The sequence below is a fragment of the Pipistrellus hanaki genome (genome assembly GCF_964339955.1).
Source record: "Pipistrellus hanaki genome assembly, chromosome: 8".
NCBI classification, from domain to species: domain Eukaryota; kingdom Metazoa; phylum Chordata; class Mammalia; order Chiroptera; family Vespertilionidae; genus Pipistrellus; species Pipistrellus hanaki.
The window spans coordinates 44,015,286-44,041,150 of record NC_140510.1 but is presented as its reverse complement, the minus strand read 5'-3'; the positions used below and the strand labels follow the sequence as shown (position 1 = coordinate 44,041,150).

At 36.7% G+C, this 25,865-nt stretch overlaps 2 protein-coding genes across 2 annotated transcripts in view; one reads left to right on the top strand and one right to left on the bottom strand.

The window, feature by feature from the left end:
* FASTKD1 (FAST kinase domains 1) overlaps positions 1 to 10,721 on the top strand; it is a gene marked incomplete at its 5' end in the record, with an annotated part of 27,671 nt that extends 16,950 nt beyond the window's left edge. Inside the window, 7 exon segments of the mRNA XM_084892300.1 lie at positions 885 to 999; positions 4,460 to 4,588; positions 6,417 to 6,548; positions 6,905 to 7,018; positions 8,721 to 8,859; positions 9,435 to 9,549; positions 10,473 to 10,721. Coding sequence (XP_084748426.1) covers positions 885 to 999; positions 4,460 to 4,588; positions 6,417 to 6,548; positions 6,905 to 7,018; positions 8,721 to 8,859; positions 9,435 to 9,549; positions 10,473 to 10,568 — 840 coding nt within the window. The 3' untranslated portion in view covers positions 10,569 to 10,721.
* Positions 10,722 to 11,183: 462 nt separating this feature from the next.
* Positions 11,184 to 25,370, bottom strand: KLHL41 (kelch like family member 41). The gene is made up of 6 exons (XM_084892325.1): positions 23,959 to 25,370; positions 20,443 to 20,600; positions 20,217 to 20,324; positions 16,115 to 16,300; positions 14,800 to 14,946; positions 11,184 to 12,921 (listed from the first exon to the last, which is right to left on the bottom strand). Exons 1-6 carry the CDS (start codon positions 25,063 to 25,065, stop codon positions 12,810 to 12,812), a joined length of 1,818 nt encoding a protein of 605 aa, XP_084748451.1. The 5' UTR covers positions 25,066 to 25,370; the 3' UTR covers positions 11,184 to 12,809.
* Between the last annotated feature and the right edge of the window lie 495 nt (positions 25,371 to 25,865).

Genomic DNA, 25,865 nt, shown 5'->3' with positions numbered 1-25,865 from the left:
ATTTATTTATGCATTCATTGCTTGCTTCTTGTATTTGCCTTAACTTGCAACCTTGGTGTATTGTGACAATGCTTTCACCAACTGAACTGCCTGGCCAGGGCAGGTCTGCTGTATTCTTAGATTATCAGTGTGTTTTCTTACAAATTCATTTCTTATAAAGTGTTACTTTTTGAGTTTTTGTTTTTATAAGATTTTTATTTAGTATTTTCTCAAATAAAAATAAAAGTCTGTCTTATTTGTTTAACATTTCTTGGTAGTATTGGATGAGTAAGGGAATAGTGAAAAATAGTAAATGAAAGAAAAATAAATTATTATTATAAAATAAGAAACCTTTCATTACATTATGAGTACAAAATGCACTGATATCATATAAGTTATATAAATTAGTGATACTTCCTACTCATTTAAAAAATATATTTTCATTGATTTTTATAGAGAGAGAGGGAAGGAAAAGGATGAAGAGATAGAAACATCGATGGGAGAGGAACAACACTGATTGTCTGCCTCCTGCATACACCACTTCTGTGGATTGAGCCAGCAAGGGGGCTTGTCCCTGACTAGGAATCAAACCAGTAAACTCTTGGTTCCTGGGTTGACACTCAGCTGCTAAGCTATACCAGCTTCCTATGCATTTTAATGATTAGTGAATTTCTGGAATAAGATTTTACATCTAACAAGATTAATTTGCACATTATCTGATTTTCTTTAGAGTTACTAGAAATTAGTGGGGTTAAATAGATTATAGCAGGGTAGAAAAATTAAATAGAGTAATGCGTGTATCATTTAACTATAGGCATGTTAGAAAATGACTTTTACCCAAAATAATTAGGCTAAAATTTTGTTGTATTGAAGTTAAAGTAAATGTTTTTGTTCTGTTTATACAGATCCATCCTTTTGCAATCTTTCCTATTATTCTTCCATTCAGCACCTTGAACTATGATCCGCCTCAAAGGGATGAATTTTTTGGAACTTGTATTCAACACCTTAATTCTTACTTAAGTAGGTAACTTGGTACTAAATTGAATGAATAGGTGGGAGGATACTTTGCTGATATTTCTCATTTAAAGGATAACCATAATAGCTGGGAGTTCTATTAAAAAGTTTATATCTAATTTTGAAACTTTATTATTATGAAATGTCAAACGTATGGATAAAATTGAAAGAATGAACAAGGAACAACTATATACTCATGGGGTAGATTCAGTTATTAACATTTTATCATATTTGCTTTACTGTTTGTTTTTCTTACTCTTATTTTTTTCTGAGCCATTTGAAAGTTATTTGTAGACATTGAGACCCTTCATATCTAATTACTCCTAAAAATTCCTAAAATTCAAAAAATAATGAACATCTTCTATATATCACCACAATTCTGTTATCACAACTAAGAAAATTAATAGTCTCCTGATATATAATATGCAGTTCATGTATAAATGACCTTCATTATTCCCAAAATACAAAATACAATACTATGGTTGTTTACCCAGGATCCATCAGCCACACAAGGTTCACTCATTGTGTGGCTGATTTCTTAGAGTCTAGAATATTCTCTGGGTTTTTAGATTTGCTTTGGTTTTATTTTTTGCTTGAGATTGATTTGGGAGAAAGGTTGTTTTTTTTTGTAATATTCTCTTACAGCTTTCAAATATACAAAAAAATTTGAAAAAACTATATAACAATACTGTATACCCACAACCTATACCGCATACCCACAATCTAGCTTTTGAATAATGATTAATTTATTGCCACATTTGCTATGCGTGTATGTACATACTCATGCATGTCTGATGAACTGTTTTTTTGTTTGTTTGTTTTATATATATATTTTTATTGATTTCAGAGAGAAAGGGAGCAAGCGAGAAAGAGAGAGACAGAGAGAGAGAGAGAAAGAGAGAGAGAGAGAGAGAGACATCAAAGGTGAGAGGGAATCCTTAATTGGCTGCCTTCCACACACCCTCTACTGGGGATTGAACTCGCAACCCAGGCATATGCCCTTGACCAGAACGGAACTAGGAACATCTCAGTCTGTAGGCCAACAGTCTATCCACTGAGCCAATCTGGCTAGGGCCTATTTATGGGTTTTTAAAAATGTTTTTGAATTTTTTATTATTATTATTTTTTAGATAGAAAGGACAGGAGAGGGATAGAGAGATAGAAACATTGATGAGAGAGAAACATCATGGATTTGCTGCCTCCTGCATTTTTCCTACTGGGGATCAAGTTTGAATCCTGGGCATTTGCCCTGACCAGGAATCAAACCAGTGACCTTTTGGCTCATGGGTGGATGCTCAACCACTGAGTCACACTTGCTGGGCTGATGAATGATTTGAAGTGTCAACCCTAAATACTTGAGGTTATAAGGACATTTAATATCACATTTAAAAAAAGTTAATAAGTACCATTTAAACCATACTTAAATTTTCCGAAATCTCACCAAATTGTCTTTTATGACATTTTTTAAAAGCAACCAAGTAATTTGTAGACATTGAGATCCTTCACATCTAATTACTCCTAAAAATTCCTAAGTTATGTCACTTTCTCCCTATCTTTTTTCCAGTTGGTATTATTTTTTAAGAGACTGGCCATTTACTGTTGAATGTTTAGATTATTGATTTGTCTGATTGCATTTTGTTAAAACCGAACTCCTTCATATGTAATATTTCTAGTAATGTAGAAATTAGGAATAGATGCTTGATTAGATTCAAATTAAATATTTTTAGTAAACTTGCCTTGTATGTATTACTGTATACCTGAAGTTTGTATCACATCTGGAGACACATAATATCTGATTCTTTATATCAATTTTAATAATTAAGCTGGTGTGAGACCAGTATTTATTAATTTTATTAGTATCATGCTCATAGACTTTACTACATTTTTGTGGGATTTATAGGTCATATAATGTCTAACCATGTCTGACACAATTGTGTTTGCTAATAGACAAGTAAAATAGGACTGTGATATGTGTATGTTTATATATGAATGAGTGTATACAACATTTTTAGTAGCACAAGTATATATAGATAGATGAGACTTGAAACTGAGACTTAGAATATGCTTTTCTGGTTGTTCAGTCATGTTTCATAAGAAAATGAAAATACATATCTTCTCATATTCTCTAAATAGATGCTTAGCTATTAGAATTTTCTTTTAAATATAGGGTATAAGAGAAGAACGGTTGAGAACTACAGCTTTGATTTTTTAAAAAGACTTTCTGAGAATGAAAATTTTTAGAGACCTTTATAAGATAATTAAAAATAACTAATGGAGTAATAATTCTCTTTATTTTGAATAGATGTTAGTTTTGACAGATCGGTAAATACCTCATTTATCTTGATCTTGCTTTATTAAAATAAACTCAGCAAAAAATCCATAAGAAAGTATTTCATTCTTTGTGTACTTTGGGGCATTTTGGATGACTCCTTTCTTCTCATCAGAAATGTCTCTTGGATGAGGCAAATCAGCTAAATTTTCTCAAGCCTTCCCCTCTGGGATATGTACCATGATGCTGGGTGACAGGTAAGGGAGGAGGTGCTAGGTGAGATCTGAGCTTTTTGCATGTCTGCACTCAGCCTGGAAATCTGAGATCCCTACAGAGTACACAGTGCAGTGGTCCAGGCTACCGGCAGGACTCGCCAGGTTAAATCTCACCCTCCACCTGCTAACTGTGTGACTTTGAGCAAGTCATTTGACTTCTCTGTATCTCTGTACATTTATTTGTAAAGTGGAAATAGTAACCGTTTCTGCTGCATACGGAAATGAGATTTAAATGAGTTAATATTTGTAAAGTGCTTACAGTGATACCTAACAGTTCTGAGCACTATTATATTATGACTAGGGGCCCGATGCACCAAATTCATGCAAGGGCGGGCCTTCCTTCCCCCTGCTGCCAGCACCAGCTTCCCTCTGGCACCCGGGACCCCGGCTTCCCTCACAGCCCGGCTCCATCCGGATAGTCGTCTGGAAAGATGCCCAGAAGGACATCGGTCTAGTTAGCATGTTATGCTTTTATTATTATTATAGATCATCAGTATATAGAGGTTGGGATCACTTAGTTTTCTGTACGCTATTGACCTTTAGGTTTGAATTCTTTTTCTTTTCAAGGCAATTAAAAACTTTTAATGAAAGGATAATAAAGAAGCATATAGTATGAATTTAGACAAATTTATAAATTTGATTTATAAACATACTGGTTCCATGTATGTTTCTTGATCTGCATACATGGAATCAGTATGCAGATCAAGAGACAAAATTACTATAGTACCCTTCTTTCTTTTCCCCTTTTCTATTCTACCCCGACCCAAAGGCAACTACTTAACTACTGGCAATATATACTATTTTAGGCAAGAAGGTGTTGTATCATTTCGTAAAAACCTGGTTTTATCTGAATAAAGTGTGTGCTTATATATATATGTGAGGTGGCTGTAGTAATTTTTAAAAAAATTTAATTTTGTTTTAGGTCTATTGGATCCTCTCAGGTTAGTGTTTCTTGGTTTCTTTTTTGCCACGCTTGAATATTTTCCAGAAGATCTGCTAAGGACAATTTTTAACATCAAATTTTTAAGCAGATTGGATTCTCAACTTGAAAGTATGTATCTATATTTAATTGTTATCATTTGCATATTATATCCAAGTTTCAACTCTATCTATATCAAAGCACTTAAATGTTAATTTTTTGTTTGCTTATAGAAGTATTTCCTGCTTATTGTAGAAACTTTGGAAAACACAGAAAACATAAAACAGAAAGTAAAAAAATTACTCAATCTTATCATCAAGTGAAACTATTACTTTTAATGTTTTGGAGGGTTTCTTTCTATTTTATCTCTTGCCTGCTCTTTTGTATATGCTTATATATCTACGAGAGGCTCAGAGCATGAATTTGTGCACAGATGGGGTCTCTGGGCCTGGCCAGCAACTGGGACTGCCCAATCTGGGCCAATGGGGCTGGTCAGTTGGAGGGAGGAACTGCAGAAGGTGTGGCCAGCTGTGGGGAGGGCCCGAGGGAGTTTAGCGACTGAGGGAGGTTGACTGTGGGAGTGCACTGACCACCAGGGGATAGCTCCTGTGTTGAGCATCTGCCCCCTGGTGGTCAGTGCGCGTCATAGTGACAAGTCGACCAGTCATTCGGTTGTTCGGTCATTCGATTGCTTAGGCTTTTTTACATATAGAAGATACATATTTTAAAATAAAATTTGGATTATTTATGTGTTCATTTTTATGTTAGTCATTAAACTGTATTTTGAATGATTTTTCATGCCATTAAATATTTTTTGATGTCATGATTTAAAAAGAAATAATTCTTTATTGTTGAAAGTATTACATATATCCCCCAGTGACCCCCTCCAACCCACCCCTGCCCCAGGCCTTCAGCACCCTGTCTGTGTCCATGGGTTATGCATATATGTATATGAGATCTTTGGTTGATTACCTCCTCCGCCTTCCCTCTGAGATTCCCCACTCTGTTCCACGATTCCATGTCTCTGAATCCACTCTGTTCATCAGTTTATTTTGTTACTTAGATTCCACACAGAGTGCAATCATGTGATACTTGTCTTTCTCTGACTGACTTATATCACTTACTATGATATGTCATGATTTTTTTAGTGTCTAAATAATCTGCCATTATATAGATATAGTGAAGTTTACTTATCTTAGAGGTTATTATAAATAACTAGAGGCCTGGTGCATGAAAATTCATGCCTTGGAGGGGGCGTCCCTCAGCCCGGCCTGCACCCTCTCACAGTCCAGGAGCCCTCAGGGCAGGAGGTGACCCGGCGATCAGGGGAAGGCGATGCCCCATCGCACCTCTGCTGCTGCCACTGCCACCAGCACAGACCTCGGCTGGCCCTGGTTACCTGAGCCTCGGGCAGCCCTGGGAGGCTATTGGGCTGAAGGGACTGGGGGACTCTGGAGGCAGGCACCTGCTGCCCCAGCGGGGCTGAGGGGACTGGATACCACCATCTTGTGGCTGTGGACCATCTTTGAGGGCATGGCAGTTAATTAGCATATTCCCTTCTTATTGGCCGTGGGTGCCACCATCTTTGCGATTGTGTGATGGTCAATTAGTATATTCCCTCTTTATTAGATAGGATGATTGTAATATATGAATCATTGACCTCATTTTAGTTTCCTGTGGATAGAGTCCTAAATGCAGAATAATGGGTAAATGAAAATTCTTTGGTAGTATTTTTTAAATGTAGATTTAACATTAATAATTAGTAGAAATAACCTAGGAGGTGGTCCTAATCATGCCACTGAATGGAGTAAGTTAGAAACATAAAGCATGTGTGTGCAACTGAAATGATTTTATCAGAATAAAAGCATCAACCAATAGTGACGATAAATGAATGTGAAAAATGTATTGTCTTTGCTAGGTTCCAGCTATCAAAATCCATTAATATATTTTTTTATTTCAGTTTTATATTCAACTCTAAATAGGAAGGTCCAGTTTCGTCTTATGGAATTAAACAGAGCAGTCTGCTTGGAATGCCCTGAGTACCAGATTCCATGGTTTCATGACCGCTTCTGTCAGCAACTTTATAATAAAGGTTTGAGTTTTCTTTGGGTCAGAAAGTGAAGTTTAACTCTAAATTATTAGACAGTACATTGTTGTTACTTTTAAACCTAACCATGACACCAGAGTTCCCAACAGTGCCATGACCTGTTTAATGGGACCTTTTTGTAGGTGAGATTTGTGTAATAAGAATTTTAATTTGTGTAATAAGAATTATTAATATTTGGTAGAGAGCAAAGAACTTGTGTTATACTCAAGGGCTTCAATATGATATTACATTGAAGCCCTTGTTGGAAATATGAATCTTTATGTTTCAGTTTATAGAATTGCATGGTTTTCATTCAAAAACTGATTATTTTAAGTAAAGCAATTCTTTTTATTTTTATAAAGATATTGGCAGCCTGAATGGAGCACAGCAGCAGATTTATAAAATGTTAGCAGAAGTGTTAGGAGGAGCCAATTGTGTAAAAGCCTCCGCTCTTACACCTTACTACCACTTACTAGGTAAGTCATCTCATCAACTGGGATTTTAAAGAGGCTTTTTTGCATTTTTTCAGGTTATCTTGAAAATTTCTGGCCCTGGCCAGGTAGCTCATTTGTTTAGAACATCTTTCCGATACACCAAGGCTTCAGATTCGATCCCTGGTCAGGGTACATACAAGAAGCAACCAATGAATGCATAAATAAGTGGAACAACAAATCGATGTTTCTCTCTCTTTCCCTTCCTCTCTCTAAAACAAACAAACAAACAAACAAACAAACAAACAAACATTTCCAAAGACACAGAAGTAGAAAAGAACAGTGCAATGAATCCTCCAGTTCCCATGACCCAGCTTTGGTAGCTATTAGCATTTTGCTGTTCTTCAAAAGCATTTCTTCTAAGGTCAGTCTTTCATCAATTCGAAGTACATAAAACTCAGGTTTAGATTCACGGGACATTTCTGGATCTTCAAGACATTTTGTCCTCTCCCTTGCAGTGTCCTAAAATTAGGGAAATTATTTATGCCATTGTTTTAAGTTCATCTCAAAAACTAAGTTGGATTATCAACCTGGATGAGGATTTTCATAGGTTTGTGCTCAACTCTCACCTGGTTAATATTGTTTCTCAGTAGTGTAGTTGTAGAAGGAGAGAAAGAGAAAGAGAGAAACACTGATTGGTTGCCTCCCTCATGCACCCCAATTGGGGCTGAGATCAAACCTGCAACCTAAGTTTGTACCTTTGTCTGGAAATCAAACCCTGACCCTTTGGTACTTGAGCCAATGCTCTAACCACTGAGCAACGCTGACCAGGGCGATAAGGATGGCTTTTTAACCACAGTGTCATCATCACCTCCTACAACCATTCACAATAATTTCTCAATGTCAGATAGCTTGCCAATGCTCAAATATCTCAATTTTCTTTTGTTTTGTATTATAGTTGATTTGTTAAAAGTGGGATCCAAACATTGCATTTGGTTATTTATCCTTTTTTTTTTAAGTTCTACCGTTCTCTCTTTTGTTCTTACAACTTATTTTTTGTGTGTGTGTGTATATATATTTTTCACATTCTGAACTTTTCTCACAATTGCAACTCTTGGTGTCATTTAACATGCTCCTACATCCCCTGTTTTTCCTGTAAATCAATAGTTAGATTTAGAGGTTTGATTAGATTTAAGTTATATATGTATATATAAATTGGCCACACTATTTTAGTATACGTGGTGTGTAATTTTCATTGGATCATATCAGAAGACACATGATACTAATTGTCTTTTTTTTTAAATTATATTAAGCTCCATCAATGGGTTTGTATATTATCATCTCATCCATTAGAAAGTTTTCCCATCGCATTTCACCTGCTGATTTTAGTAGCCATTAAAATAATTGTCTAGCCCTGGCCAATGTGGCTAAGTGATTAGAGAGTTGGCCGGAGCTACCGAAGGGTCGTTGGCTCAATTCACGGCATAAGGTCATGTGCCTGAGTTTCAGGCTCCATCCCAGTTGGGGCACATCTGAGAGGCAACCAATCGATATGTCTCTCTCATATTGATGTTTTGTTTTGGTTTTTTTTCTCCCTCCCTCCCTCCACTTTCTAAAAATCAATGGGAAAAGCTGAAGCTTTTTTTTAAATTTTTATTATAGTTTAATAATACTTGCTGGTTGATTTATATTGATTGATTTTGGACATTGGATAATTCATATTGTTGATTCTTGTACTTGCTTATAGATTTTGAGTGTATCTTGGATAAAAGAAAAAACCCTCTTCCTTATGGAAGCCATAATGTAACTTTGGGGAAAACACCACAAATGCACTGGGAATCAAATACCCAAATAGTTGGATCGAGTCTGCCACCAGGAGCTGAAAGGTAACTTATTTTTTAGTTTCAGATTTTGTCATCTAAGTGTTATATTTGGCATAATCTAATGAACTCATTTATCAAGGATTTATGGAGTAGCAGAATCTGCTTCTCATCCATCTTATGCATTCTGCCCCTATACCTTTGCCTTTTCTGTGCTTTCTGCTTTAATGTCCAACCTTCACTGTCCAATCTGCTAATCTCCTAGTTGACTTCAGCAGAGGCAAATAGTATCTTCTTTGGAGCCTCCATACCTTTATGATTTTCTGATAGCACCCCGCCATTTCTTACTAAAGCTATGTCATTTAATCTTTGCATCTCACAGTGTTTTCCTTACATATGGTAGGTTCATAATAAATATATGTTAGAGAAACAAATGGATGAAAGCATGGAGATATTTATTATAATTGCTATAATTCTAAGAAATAGGCTTAATTGCATTAATAATTTAGACAGACAATAATTTGCTATACTCATTTATATTCATTTGATTTTTGTCAGTTTATAAAATACAATATTTTCCTGAAAGGCTTATAATTATTCATTTTGATTTTAAAACACATATTTATTTTTATCTTATATAGAATTGCTTTGGAATTTTTGGATTTAAGAGCTTTTTGTAGAAACATTCCTCATTTAAAAGGAAAATCTGCTATGAAAAAACGACATTTGGAGATTTTGGGCTATCGTGTAATTCAGGTATGAGATACTCATGTAAATCATCCTCTTAAAAAACCTATGGTATGTGAATTATATATTAATGAAAAAATGCTTTATGTAGTTAGACAGAATAATGTACATGTGTTTCCTTTTAATGATGAATTTCTAGAATTAAATCTTTAAAATTTTTTAAAAAATATTTTTATTGATTTCAGAGAGGAAAGGAGAGGGACAGAGAGAGCGAAACATCAATGATGAGTGAGAATAATCGATTGGTTGCCTCCCACTGGGGATCAAACCTGCAACCTGAGCATGTGCCCTTGACCAGAATGAAACCTGGGAACCTTCAGTCTGCAGGCCAATGCTCTATCCACTGAGCCACGCGAGCTAGGGCAAATTACATCTTTTTAATATTTAAAAAAGTTGTATTAAAATATCTGAAACAAAATATCCTCCATTTTTTGGAAGAATCTATAATCATAAAAGCACAATATGCTAATGAGGTTAGACGACTTTTCCGACAGCTGCCCAGATGAAGCCACTGTGGTGGGGGTCAGCCCCCTCGCACGAATTCTGTGCCTCGGGCCTCTAGTGGTAAATAAAAATCATTGCTTGTACCTAGAAGACCTGGTGACTTGTCTTCATTTATCTTAGCAGACGGATAGAGCTTTAAGAGGAGAAGGCTGGAGTATGAATGTTGGAAAGGTGCCTAGAAAAAGTGCCCATTGTTGGTATTATAGGAACAGGAGGACGGAAAGAGCTGGGAGGCAGAAAAGGGCTTCTGGGCCGCCAGGAAGAAAGGACCCACCTGGCTTCCAGAACGGGTTCAGAGGCCGTGCTCCTGTAAACTGACTTCGTAGGGTTTCTACTGCTGTGCTCAGCAGTGCTTAGAAGTCTTCCCTGGGGTTTTTGTTGTTGTTGCCTTAATATCCACTCAATCTGCATTACTTATTTTTTCACAGATCCCTCATTTTGAATGGAACTCTATGGTGCTGTCAACGAAGGGTGCCCGAATGGACTACCTAAGAGAACGTATATTTGGAGATGGCAAATCATGATAGTAGTTTTTATTTAAAATTAGTTACCTTAGTGTGTTACATATGAACTTATTTTAATTAAGTGATCTGACTCAGTTAAGTAATAGTATAGAATTGACTGGTTTTAAGGTCAATTGAATCTATATTAAAATAAACAGACATTTTACAATAGAATATCCTCTCCACTGTCTGTTGGGAAATTGTTTAAAATTCTTAATATAAAAGACATGTAGCTTTTAAGAAACTTAAATAGTTTACAGTTCATCTTTGAGTACATACTGTGTGCCAGGAACTGTTTTTGATATGGATAATACAGCAGTGCGTACACTGTATCTTTAGGAGTGGAGTCAAAGTAAGAGAATAAAATATATACTTTAGCCCTAACTGGTTTGGCTTAGTGGTTAGAACATCAACCTGTGGACGGGTTCAATTCCGGTCAAAGGCACATGCCCAGGTTACGGCCTCGATCCAATAGGGGGCATGCAGGAGGCAGCTGATCATTGATGCTTTTATCTCTCTCCCTTTTTCCTGTTTTTTTTGGGGGGTGGGGGGGGAATGTGTGTGTGTGTGTATGTGTGTGTGTGTGTCTGTATGTGTGTGTATGTACATATATACATACATACACCTTAGATGATGTATTTTTTAAAATATATTTTATTGATTTTTTACAGAGAAGAAGGGAGAGGGAGGGAGAATTAGAAACATCGATGAGAGAGAGAAACATCAATCGACTGCCTCCTATACATCCCCTACTGAGGATGTGCCCGCAACCAAGGTACATGCCCTCGACCGGAATCAAACCTGGAACCCTTGAGTCTGCAGGCCGACGCTTTATCCTCCTGCATACCTCCTACTGGGGATGTGTCCCTAACCAAGGCACATGCCCTTGATCAGAATCGAACCTGGGACCCCTCAGTTCACAGGCCGACGCTCCATCCACTGAACCAAACCAGTTAGGGCTAGGACAGTGGTTTTTAGTATATTCACATGATTGTGCAACCATCACCACCACTATCTAATTCTAGGACATTTTCCTTATCCCAAAGCATTATTTTTACAACTTAATCTCAAGTCTACAGAGTTCAGCACTCTCCCTAATCAGAGAATACTCCAAATCAGTCCTAAATCAGGTTTCTCAGAAAATAACATGTCAGGATAGATGTTAACATGTCTATGAAAGCACATGAGGCCCATAAATGATGATTAGTTGATGATTGAGAGCAATGACTGTGATGGTTCTGGACAGACCTACGAGTCAATTTACTATATACAGGGTGGGGCAAAAGTCAGTTTACAGTTGTGAATATGTGAAACACAGTTTATTCTTGCATTATTATTTATTAATTATTGAATTATTTTTCATATGAACAACTGTAAACCTGTTACTCCACCCTGTATACTACTACACTAAGAACAAATAGCTTGAATATAAGAGTCTTATGTCCCAGGAAAATGGAATAATACTGTCATCTTTCCTTCAGAAATTTGCAATAGCTCTTTCCTGGAAAGTATGGATAAACCCTCCTCCATACCACCCACTGGCCCCAACTTCTGCCTCAGCAGTTTAAGGATACTGTCCCTCTCTCTCACCACAGATACTTTTGTTAAAGGCTTGAAAACTGTGATTGGCTGGTTTTAAATTGAAATTTTTTTTTTAAATTTAAATCACAAACTGTATACCAGTGTCACAAAAGAATGGAGAAAAAGATTGCTTGAATTTGACTATTAAGAGACTTTTCCCCTTCAAATGAGACTCATTTATTATACTCTTTAAATAGCATCTTGGAAGTCTCTTGGCATGTAATCTTTAATGCATAGGATTCTTGTCATATCTTGAAGCACTAGAAGGGAATGTTTTTGATGTTTTAAACATTTAAAAAATGTAGATGTACATATCTCATTCTCCAGTTTAATTTGTAATAGAAAACATGTAAAGTTACCCTAAAAATGCAAATGAAGGAATTAGCAACTCAAATCTAGGAACCTGCTTTATAGTCATTGATTGAGAGGTCCCAAAAGAGATAATCTGTTCAAGTTAATATTTAATTTCTCATTAGAAAATGGCTTTCAGATAAGATCATTACATTGAAGATTCAGTGACTCTGAGGTTTTGATACCCACTGCTAACCTCTTGCACAGTAATTTAGTGGATAATTTCTACATGGATTTCTGTATAGGCTTTAAAAAAAAAAAGAATAAATTAAAGCCTTGTTATCCAAACAAACCACCTCCCAATCTATTACATTTTTTCCACCTTCTTGTTTACAGCTTAGACACTTTGAAGAGATTTAAACGTGTTGCAAGGCAACTAGCTCCTGAAGCATAACGTATTTCCTTCAACATCCCAGCCCATTCCTTTTTATCATCTTCATACCTGGTAGAGAAAAAAAGAGTAATCAATAAGCAGTTTTTAAGTAGACAGTTCTTTATGTGTTAAATATACAAATGTGAATCTTTGAGAAACCCTACTGGCTCTTAGCCAGAGAAGGTTGCCCTTGACTGGTGTAGAGAAATATTTGAATCCATCCCAAAATATTCATTCTTTGAATGAGATATGTCTGAACCTTCCATAGTATTTAATCTGGATGCTTAGGAAGTTAAGTCTTATCTGGGAATCATTGACTGTCCAGAGGTGAGGAATAATAACAGGCAATTAATCAGTCACTTTGGACTGACAGATATGGCTGTTTTTTACAGGCCAACAGACTCTATCTTAAGGTAAGAACTGGGTGAGAATTAAATTTGGACTTTTGAAGAAATTAAGTCACATAATACATATCTTACATAGGTATCAGCTAATTATTAATCATCACCCAAGGATATTTTTTCACTAATTTTTTTTAGAGAAAGTGGAAGGAGAGAGGAAAGCGGGGGTGGGGGTGGGGGTGAAAGAGAGAGAGAGATTGGTTGACACATTGATTGGCTGCCTCCTGCACAAGGGGACTAGGGCTGGGATGGAACCCTCCACCCTTTGGTGGTTGGGCTGACACTCTCACCACTGCACCAGCCAGGGCTGGGGTATTTCTTTGTGCCAAGTCATGATTGCTTCTGGAGGGAAAATGAATAAGATATATTATTTGTCCTCAAATGCCTTTAAGCTTGTTAAGAACATAAATATAGGAGGGGGGATTAAAACAGAATAATTGCTATAAAGATACTATTTAAAGGAAAATGTGAAAAATGAAGAGACGAAGGCAAGGAAGGCTTCAGAGAGAAGGCAGCATTTGAGAGTTTCTCAAACAAAAAGAGAAAAGCATTCCAGGCACCAGGCAGAGGAATTTGAGTTGTCTGAAACTTTATAACCCTGAATATTCGCAGGGAACAACCAGATCTTACTTAACATCAAGTGCTGTCTAAGAGTAGTACACAGAGGCAGGAAAACGGATTTTTATGGTGTAACCCCTAGTGTCAGGTTCTGTGCTGAGCACTAGGGTATGATAACAACTGAAATTCATAACCAAGGTGTACAGGAGGCAGCTGATCAATGTTTCTCTCTCATTGATGTTTCTGACTCTATCCCTCTCCCTTCCTCACTAAAAAAAAAATCAGTAAAATATATTTAAAAAACATAAACATTTTTTATAAAAAAGCTTTTGTAACTAAATCCTCAAGAAATATGTAAAACCATAGAAATTAGATTTAAAATAGTATCAATGAATTAATGGAAAACTTAAGAGTTTAAACATTTCTTCAGAACTGTTTTCTGAGGAAATTGAATACTCTCTGGTAGAAAGGTAAGTGGCTTGGAAATAGCGTAGAGCATTGCACTTTTAGAGCTGGAATGGAGCTTAAAGGATTAACAGTTCAATTCTCATTTAATTGGTTAAGGAACAAGCCCAGCCCTAGCCAGGTTGGCTCAGTGGACAGTGTCAGCCGGTGGGCTGAAGGGTCCCAGGTTTGATTCTGACCAAGGGCACATGTCTCGGTTGTGGCTTGATCCCCAATGGGGGTTGTGCAGGTGACAGCCAATCAATGATTCTCTCTCATCACTGACGTTTCTATCTCTCCTTCTCTCTTCTCTGAAATCAATAAAGAAATATATTTTTAAAGCATCGAAACAAGTCTGGATAGGTTCTGGTTAGAAGAAGTAGCATTCGCAAAAGTTCAATTAGATTCCGAGACTACTACCAATAAGTAGCTTACATGTTGGGAAAGTCTGGCTCACTATTTACTTAAATATTGTTCATTTTGTCAATTATCACTTATCTGAATTTGATATTTGGTTCAGAAAATTGGTGTGAGGAGAACTTACTTCCATATATCATTGACTTCAGTGGGTGCAAACTCTTTGGACTCCAGCTGAATCATGGCAAAACCACTGATGGCATACAGGGATCCAGCCAGACTGACCAAACTGATGGAACTTCTTTCCTGGGGAAATTCAGTCATTGCTTCCCATCTAGGAATTATTGAAAAGGCAATCAATGTAAAACTAAAGAAATGCCAAATGTATTTACTGACCAATTATAGGTAATTATAAAATTCAAGTCGCATGGGCACCCAAAATTAGAAGATAAAATTTGCTACTAGGAAATAGCTAAATATTATTCCTTCCTTTGAAAGAAATAACCAGGTTAGATATAAAGTTCTCAATATGACAATAATATATGCAAACTATAGACAAACAGGAAAATACAGACAGGTATTGAAGAAAACAAATATCCCCTATGATCATACCTTCCAGACATAATCAACATTTTGGTGTAGTTTTGTCATTTTTATAAAAGGATACATTTAAATATAAACATCCATTCATACATATAAATGAAACTAAGAAAATAATTACAATTTTGTGTGCAGCTTTTTAAACTTTCTATATCATGAGTTTACCCATATATATCGTAGTCTTCAAAAACATTATTTTTAATGATTATTTAAGTCCTAGCCATAGAAGTTCTTTGTAATTTTCAGATACTAAAGTCTATTTTGTAATCAGGCATACATGGTTTCTTAAGAATGTAATAATAATTTAATTTTCTTCATTGCTAAACTTAGAGAATAAAAACTATGTATTCATCCAGGTGTGTAAGCTCAAAAATTTAAAAAAGACGAATTTTCTGTAAATATTTATCTAATGTTTTCACAATTACTTGAAGCCAATAAAAGCTTAAAAGTGGAAAATTTAAGAATATCATAAAGAGCATAAAAGAATTACACTTCTGGAACACTCATGCTTTACAAATATCACAAACTACGGTGGAGGTCTTTTCATCCTTAAAGGAACTACCTGCTTCAAATCAAATAACTCTGTGGAGACATGTATATCCACTTATGTGTAGATAATTATTCAGAGTGTTACCTTTGCATGACTAAATTCACAAAGTTAATATCAAGTACACATTAAGCATTTCAACATTACCTTGAGGGTCATGCGTTCCAAATTACAAACACATGTAATGCAGCAAAATGTTACACATTTTTACACTCAGTAACAGGAAAAGAAACCCAGATGAAGATTTTTTCTCTTTAAGCCTTACTTTCCTGTCCTCTCCTTGTGTTCTAAAAAGCTTAACATTTATCCAGAGTTAAAACTTAACATGTATAGTGATTCATATGCAGTAACTCACTTATTGGTTGTGAGGTCAAAAGCTTCAACAGATGCCGAAAGACCATCCTCAGTGACACCTCCTGCAACCACAATTTTGCCTTTATGGATAGCCACTCCGAACATCGAACGTGGGGTCTTCATTGGAGGCATGTCTTTCCAGTCTCCTTTTTTGGGGTTGTAGATAAATACTCTGTTTGTACACTTTCTGTAAACATAAAAGACAACAAAATGATCCTTATAGAACCTTCCTTTTTTGAAACTTCATGAGGCATCTAGCTTTGCTTCTCATATGAAATATGTAGTATAGCAGAGGATCAGAAAAACCCCAAAGTATTCTTTATCTAATTTATTTTTCATTTTTATTGAATTTATTGGGGTGACACTGATCAACCCCAAAGTTTACTTAATCGGAACACATGCCACCAAGCAAAGGACAATTTTTCAAATGTGAGGACCAAAACTATATTATAACTTAATTATACTATTGGAAGGTAGAGCACCTTTACTTTTTTTTGTTGTTTTTAAAAACATATATATATTTTATTGATTTTTACAGAGAAGAAGGGAGAGGGAGGGAGAGTTAGAAACATCGATGAGAGAGAAACATCAATCAGCTGCCTCCTGCACACCCCATACTGGGGATGTGCCCGCAACCAAGGTACATGCCCCTGCCCGGAATCGAACCCGGGACCTTTCAGTCTGCAGGCCGACGCTCTATCCACTGAGCCAAACCAGTCAGGGCCCTTTACTCTTTTTGAGGATATTTTTTCCATTGCTTTTCAAAGAGAGTGGAAGGGAAGGTGATAGAGATAAAGATAGAGAAAGAAACATCGATGTGAGAGAGTCACATCAACTGGTATCTCCTACATGTGCCCCAACTGGGGGTGGGAGGTGGGAAGTGAACCTGAAACCCAGGTACATGCCCTTGAATGGAAATAAAGCCTATGACTCTTCAGTGCACAGGATGATGCTCTAACCACTTAGCACATCGGCCAGGGCAGGAAATCCACACACAGTGTATTTTAATCCTGTTTCTAAATTCAATGGAAGACATGAATAGAGCAAAATATAAACCATAAGCCCTTCATTGTGTGTTAGTAACAAAATGTTTATTTCATTATCTGCATATCCTGAGAATAAATCAGTTAACTTAAAAAGTTAACTGATTTAACTATTTTAAAATTATGTAATATGCCCTAACCAGTTTTGGCTCAGTGGATAGAGTGTCGGCCTATGGACTGAAGGGTCATGGGTTCGGTTCCAGTCAAGGGCACGTACCTTGGTTGCAGGCACATCCTCAGTAGGGATGGCAGCTGATTGATGTTTCTCTCTCATCGATGTTTCTAACCCTCCCTCTCCCTTTCTCTCTGTAAAAAAATCAATAAATATATATTTTAAAAATGTATGTAATATGATGGCTCATTTCATTTCAGTCCATCATTAATAAACCAATGTATTTTAAGAACCCTGGAACTATAGATTAGATAACTAGTCATCTGAGTTGATGAGTAATGGGAATATTTTTATATGCTAAATGCTACTAGAAAAACATGGACTCACCTGAATTCTTCTTCTTAGTATATTCCTTATTTTTCCTTAAAGTTTTCTATAACTCACTGATGAAAGTTTAGAATTCCTAATAATAATTGATTAACTGAATATATTTGGTAGCCAAAAAGCAAACAAATGAAATCGCAACTTTTTGTGAGGACAATTTTTTTTTTTTTTAAATATATTTTATTGATTTTGTACAGAGAGGAAGGGAGAGGGATAGAGAGTTAGAAACATCGATGAGAGAGAGTCATCGATCAGCCGCCTCTTGCACACCCCCTACTGGGGATATGCCCGCAACCAAGGTACATGCCCTTGACCGGAATCGAACCCGGGACCCTTCAGTCCCCAAGCCGACGCTCTATCCATTGAGCCAAACCAGTCTCGGCAGAGGACAATTTTTTCTTCAGTCTTAGAAAAGACCAGATCCTGAAGTAGAAGCATTTCTCCTAATATTTGACTACGAATATCACTTTAAAATTTCTTGCCCTTCCAATGTAACTCTGGTTGAGCGCTGACCCATGCATCAGGAGATTACAGATTAGATTCCTGGTCAGGGCACACGCTCAGGTTGCAGGCTCAATGCAGGAGGCAGCCCATTGATGTTTCTCATTGATGATTTTATCTCTCCCTCTTCCTTCCTCTCTCTGAATCAATAAAATAAAAAAACTTTTAAGATTTCTTGACTAGAATATGATACAAAGTCATGTTCATCACATTCAGTGGTGATAACTAGTGCAATTCAGCGGTTACTTTTAGATAATGACTCATTTCAAAGTTCTTGACCGCCATTTGCCAAGACATGCCTTAGTTAATCATATTCTCAAGATGAATATATTCTTACTGACAAGACTTGTATGCTTCTTACTGACATATCAATTTCCTAGTTACTAATACTTGAAGGAAACAATTTAAGCCACTTGGCAGAGTCATTATGTTTCCAAAATCAGAAGCTGCTTAATAGATTTTCTATTTCATTTACTCAGGAGAAAAATGCCCCAAGTAAGATTTCTTTTTTTGAGCTACAGAACTTTCATTTCACATACAGTGGGTTTGACAGTTAATCTTGAACAGAAATTTTGGTCATCCAAAATAAGATTTTACGCTGGGTGGGTTTATAATATGGCTTTCCTTTAAATATTCATTTGACAGTAATAACTGGGATTAAGAAGAATTTCAAATTTTAGAATGTTACCTTTGACTATAAAATGATTATATAAAAACTCATTGCTTTTTTTCAACCACATTTTATGTGCTATGTTTGTCATTTTAATTGAATATTAACTATTAACTCCAGAACATAGAATTCTTTACTTCTAGCACATTTCCATATTTTACTCTCCTTTCCTATTTTGCCTTTATACATCTTTTTAAAAAAATCCTCACCAGAGGATATTTTTTCCATTGCTTTTTCAGAGAGAGTGGAAGGGAGTAAGGGAGTGGGAGTGGGGGAAAGGAGAAGCGAGAAAGAAAAAGAGAGAGACAGAGATAACGATGTCAGAGACACATGGACTGGTTGCCTTCCCGCACGCACATCCAGGGGCAGGGAGGGAATCGACAGCCCAGGCACATGTCCCTGACTAGGAATCGAACCTGGACCATTACTGTGTGTGGGCAGATGCTCCAACCACTGAGCACACCAGCCAGCATTGCACTTAAAATTGTTTTTTCTTTTTAAAAAATAATTCTTAATTCTGGCTCCCTTTCCAGGATTGGACATCGCTATTAATTAAACAACTTGGACAGATGATGACAAAGCCAAATTAGAGTTTTCAGGGGCAGGAAACATTTCTCACTATTTAAATGGAAAATCTTCATTTTACCAGACAGGCTACTGGCTTAGCTGACGGACTTCTAGAATACTCTGAACTCAGGTCTCCCTTTGAGTTATACAACATTTTTCCTTATTTCCTATCCCTTGAGAAGTGCCTAGAAATCAAGTTAGGTTTATATATGGAACTTTGATCCCGTTTTTCTCACAAGCGACTGGGCATTGGTGGACATACCAGGGATAAGTATTGTAAATACCCGTTCTGTCCAGGAGTAAAGTGAAACATTGCTGGAGAAATAACTGCCCTATTTTCAGTCACCATGCTTTTCATTTTTAAGCAACCTATCTAAATTCTCTCTTATGAATGTGAAGTACAAATCTATGATATTTTTATGCACTATTGTTAGTAATTATATTTTAAATTCTAAATTAAAGAGATACTTAATTTTGTATCTCCTTCTAGCCAAATAAATAAAAAAAAGCCCATTGGTTTTAATGCAATAAAATATAATTATAAAATAGCTAAATAAAATATTTGATTATGCTTCTAAGTACTCTTTCTCTACTTAAGTACTCTTTCTCAACATAAGTAAGACTGCTTATGTTGGAGGTATCATGAAATCATTTATAACATACTCCAATAACTTTTCAAAAATTTAAAAAAAAAAATTCCCCCTAAAGACGTATGGGTGAGAATCAAGTCCTATTTCACTACGGAGATTTAAATGAAAAGAAGGAGGAACCCTTGTAATAAAAAAACACTTGGATGTAAAGCACCAGGAGGGTTCAGGGTACTCACTTGTCATCTGTCTTTCCTCCTAGACAGTATATCATCCCCTTATGTGAAACCACATTATGGCCATAGACTTTGATAGGAAGTTTTTTTACTTCATTCCATTTTGCAGCCCTAAAATCAGAAGATGAAAGAATTTATTTATAAGCTTTCAGTAAAAATATGAAATATGAATGTTCTAGGCATTCATATAACTGAATGCTTAGGAAATGGGAATGTCATACAAACTTACACAGGATCATAGCATAATACTGAATCCAGTGAACCCTCTGTTTGAAGATCTTTGCCTGCAACTACATAGATTTTGTCATCTGCCTCTCCCAGACCGAAGAGACACCTTGCTGAAGGCAGAGGTGGAAGTCCAATCCACTCAGATGCAACGGTATCAAGCTGAAAGAAAAAAATAAATAAATAGAGGAAATCTGGAAGTTGTTAGCAAAAGGTTACATTTGTACCAGAAAATATCTATATTTTATGAGGTAGTCAAAGATCTTGCAAGTAAAATGTAATTCAAAAGTATTATATTTTACTTACGAAAGTGAGAAAATCTACTTGGTTTAACAAAATAGCTGAAAGTAACAAAATGAGTAGGATTTTAAGAAAGGAAAGAATGAAATGAGTCACCAGAGGTCGGTTAGAACTGTGAAGTTTGCTGTCAAATTTTCATCCCTCGTTCAGGTTTGAACAGGGAATTATAATACCTTTAGGACACTGGCGAAAGAAAGGCTTTCACTGCGGGAGTGTCACAGTGTGTGAGTGATCCCCGATGCTATATTTAACATGCTCCCCAGGGCATCCGGGACAGCTGGGCCTGCCGCTCAACCCACAGACAACTGGGACGTTAGGCAGTATCTACTTTCCTCCAGAACTTTTCAGGTTTGCTTCACTGCTTTATGAGACAGGCAGGTGTTCTAGTTTTTCACCTCCCAGCCTTTTGTTGAGAGTCAACTGAAATGCCCTTCTCTTTTTAAAAAATGTATATTAGGAAGTAATTGCTTATTTTTGCGACTGCCATGTCTGCAAGCCTAAGATCGCCTTCTAAGTGCCCGTGCCCTGGGGGAGGTGATTCTGGTATGCCTGGCATCAGCTTCAGTTTACTGTTACTATTACCACTTACTATTGGTTATTTTAAGATTTTCCAATTTGCATGTAGGAGACCAAGGCTCTCTGAAGGTAGTGCCCCCACAGGCTTGTTGAGCCCTCTAGTGCTACATCTGTGTAGCAGAAGAAAAAGAAAGAAAACCCAGAATAAATGGATACCAAGAACAAATGTAGACTCTCATGGCTGTGGTGTAGGTTGGGGTCTCTGTGGAAGCTCAACAGTATCCGGTCTAGTAACCTTGGTTAAAGCAAAGTACTAATTAAGACTAGAGAAGAGTGGTTTAATCCCCATATGTGCATTAGCTTTGCATTTACTAATTTCAGTATCTACATTGTGATCACTAATGTTTCCATTTTTGAAAAAAAGAAGGAAATCCTTTGATCAAGAAAGTGGTGCGCAGTATAGTAGAAATAATAATGAATATTTATGGAGTTTTGACTCGGTGACAGGGTTTGTGCTAAATGCTTTGCACTGGTCATCTCATCTAGTTCTCCAGGATAGGCACTTTCATTGTCTCCATTTTACAGATGAGGAAACTGAGGCACAGAAGTGTTGAATAGTTTGCCCAAGCTCACAGAGCTTGTGATATTCAAACGCAAGCTACAGAAATCCATAGTTTTTGTTTTAAAAGGGAATAGAAGCCCTCATGACCCCGTGCTGGTGGGTTTATTGCTTACGCTTTGCAGCACTGTCTACACCCCCTGCTACCCCTGATAGGGCATCACCTGAAGCAGAGGAACATAGACTGCCTGCGAGACTCTCTGGTATGTGAGCTGTCAAGTTATTGAACCACTATGGCTCCAGTTTCCTCATCCTTAAAATTAGGGTTTGGACCTAGATTATTTTAAGATGTGGTGCTGTTCAAAGATTTGATGGATCTCTTAATTCTATGAAAAAAAAAAAAAAACCCTCTCTTACCTATGTGAAAAATTCTCATAATCTATTTATAATATACAACCAAAGGCCATATTACTCCTTAGCACATTTTAAATAGATGCGAACAAGCAAAAATGCAACACCTGAAATTCTCATACCTAAATTTTCTTATGAGTCATAACCCTCTTTTATGACTGGGTGTTTTTTTTTTTTTCTACTTTAATGCATAAAGAGAAACTTAATAATAAACCTATGATGCAATGAATAATTCATAGTTATATTAAGGAATCCAGTAGAAGAATCACTTATAAAATAATTGTTATTTGGGTAGAGAATTAATTTTTTTTTTTTTTACAATGCTAAGACTTCTGCTAACTAAAAACTTCATAGAAAAAAAACCAACCCAATATGACAGAATTCCATTTAGGATCATTTGTATCTTCCCTAGAGCAGTGGTTTCATGCATCAGAATCACCTAGGGGGCTCACTCTCTAGAGTTTCTGTCTAGGGTCTGGGTGGGATGATTGGGTGTTTTTATCCTGGCATTTTGTTCTACTATTTGTGCCTTTTAAAAGGAGCAAGGTATAGGCAATGACAGGGAGCTGATCCTTTCAACTTTGGATAACTGTCTTTATAGTTATAAAAACATCAAGCAGGTTTCTTGAACCAGAAATGAAAGGCTAAGTCAATAAAAGTAAGGGTAGTAACAGGATGGAAGAAAATTCAGGTACGACTGTAAGCATTCCAGGGATCTATACTTTCTAGACATCAATCTGTATTTTGATGTAATTTTTACTTCCTAGATGTAATTATTGTCTTTTAAATTGAATTTACCCTTTTTGTAATTAAAATTAGGGCTTAGGAAATTTTCTGTCTCACATTCAAATACTTATGATTAGAGCTTTTATTTATTTATTTTAACATTTCTAGTTAACATTCTTCAGTGGATCTTTGAAAATTAAGAAGCATGGTTAACATGTATTATTACATTTTTCAAGATTAGAAAAAGCTGGTTAAATGCCATATTTTGTGGATGCACAGTATTCACACACTTTGAGAGTACATAGTTACTGTGGTATGACATTCTACACTTACTTAGCTCTAGCCTTCCCAACTCAAGTGCCCAGAAATCCCAGGCCATGACTAGATATAACCTAAACAAACACTTTGAGCTAGCCATAAGCTGCAAAATACTGGTACTGGCTTTAGGGAAGATAAAGGTGAAGCCACTGACTCCTTCATAAGCTGATCAAGTACAAGGTGTTGATAGTATGAAACAAACTCCCTTCAGACAAATTACAAAGAGTCTATTAATTTAGGAGTTGTTTTCTAAGAAACTTCTGTGGTTTTACAAAATAGATTAAGTTGTAATAATGTCTAAGTACAACTGTGATCCAAATAAATGTAACCATTTGTCATAATAAAAAATTATTGTAAATTCCTAATATTACGAATCAATTCAAATTAGTGACACTTGTGCAGTTTTTCGTAGAAGGTAATTCAAAGTGCGAGATATATCCCAGGTTCTTTTCATTTTCAACAAAATTATATTATAGGCAGTAACTATAAATAAGAGATGACAAATTAGTTTCAGGAAACTTGGAAGAAGTTAGAAAATCTGTTCAGTTATAGCTTTTTTTTTTTGGACTGGAATAGGACATCAAGTAGAATAAAACACAAGCAGCCTGAATAATTTGCACATCAGCTAACGGGGTGATGAGTAACCACCTTTCCTTTATATCTCTACTTGATAAAAACTGCCTTTCTTACCTGGAAGAAGTATGACTGTAGAGGTTGATCCTTATTTTCTTCATCCACATATAGTCCCCCTACCACATATACCTGATTTTGTTGGGTAACGACGCTGGAATGATTTCTGGGAATCTGTTCAGCCAAGGCCGTAAGGTAGCATTCATTCTCTGTGGGGTCATAAGCCACTGCGGCGGTGTCATTAACCAAAAGGATGAGGTCCTTGACAAACATCCCATGCCTGGGAATGTCATTCAGGTAGCCAGGAAGTAAATCTTCATCGCCGACATCTCCGTTCACCTCACCATCCCCAGCCTTCTCTGCGTTTTTGCTAGGTTCTGGAAGTTTGCCTGCGAAAGCATCTTTGAGAACTTTGATTTTTTTCTGGAGTTCTGGGTTGCTTTTAATGATATCATCTTTCTCAACGTGATCTTTGAAGTATTTTTCCGTCATAAGGCGAAAACGGATGCAATCAAACACTTCGTTAAGGCTTTTAACTCTCTCTTTGTCTGTTCGCACCCATTTCATCACTGCCTCAAACACCGCTTCTTCCTTTTCTACATTGAGGGCGTCATTTGAAATGACTGAGATCAGTTCCTGTGGAGACAGCTGCATGAAGTCCTCTTCCTTACAAATCTGCAGAAAGCGATCAGACACAAACTCCCGGGCAGAGATGGCAAGTCTTGGGCAGTCAAGGAGAAGTCCTAATCTCAGGATGGCTAGACAGTTCCCAGGAGCCAGTCTTTTCTGAAGGTAAGAGACACAGACAGTGAACACTGAGGGGATCTGAAAGCGGCTGGCCAGTGCGAAAATATCTTGCACGTTTCCATCGTTGAGATCGATGCTGGCGGAGTAGAGGTACTTGATGATGAGATCCAGGATGGCAGAATCCACATTGTCTAGCACTACCTCCTTTTTTTTCGCCTCCTCGATGTCAGATAAAAAATACTCACGGAAGTAAGGACTACACGCTGACAAAATCAATCTGTGGCACGGAATACTTTTGTCGCCCGCTTTCAGGGTGCAGTCGATGAACTTTTTCTCCTCCAGGAGATCTCTCAGACCATCCTGAAGAAGGGTGGACTGGTAAAGCCGCAGTTCCTCTGCGAGTTCCCGCTGGGACTCCATGGTGTGAGTGACCTGGGTGAGGAAGGGGACACTGAAGGCCTTAGCTCCGCGCAGCACACAGGTCTAGCTGCAAAAAGGCAGAGCAGTGTGCTTTGCCCAGCCTGGAGCCTTTGCAATTTAATCCCACCGGCTAAATATAGATACCAACTCCAACAACGGGAATTTAAGGGGAGCTGGTTTGGAAAGAAGAGTGGTTCTTGCAGCTGTTAGAGATGGAAAGGAACAACTGAAACCTTTTTATTACGAAGGAAACTGCTCAGAAACAGGAGATTTAAATGGAGTGGAAAGCTCTAAAATACACAAAGCATTAGAAGGTGTGCTAATAAAGGCTACCACAAGAAAATGTTTATTGAATTAACAGAAAACTGAATCATAAAAAATGAGTCAGTCTACTAAAAATGGGCTGGTGGCAAGCTACTTAATTATCTGAATTAATCATGCAAAGGTCAAGAATATGAGGTGAGTTCATTTCAATACTCAAGCAAGATCCCCTTTCCAATAACTGTTACCAAAGTTTCATTTTCAACTTAAAACAATGTGGTATATACTTTTCTTTTAGAAACAGGACACTTACAGACTTCTACTTGTGTTCTATAATTATAGTTGTTTTAGAAAAACATTAAAAGTAATATCCTCATCATCAATGAAATAAGAGAAACTGCAAATTTTCTAAGACATTCTAAATTATCTTTGTTAAATGGAAAAAGTATAATTGGTATTGAATTGTTATAAAATTATTTTATTCACACCCTGCCTCACTCTACATAGTATTATATTTGGTGTGGCAAACAATAGCAATA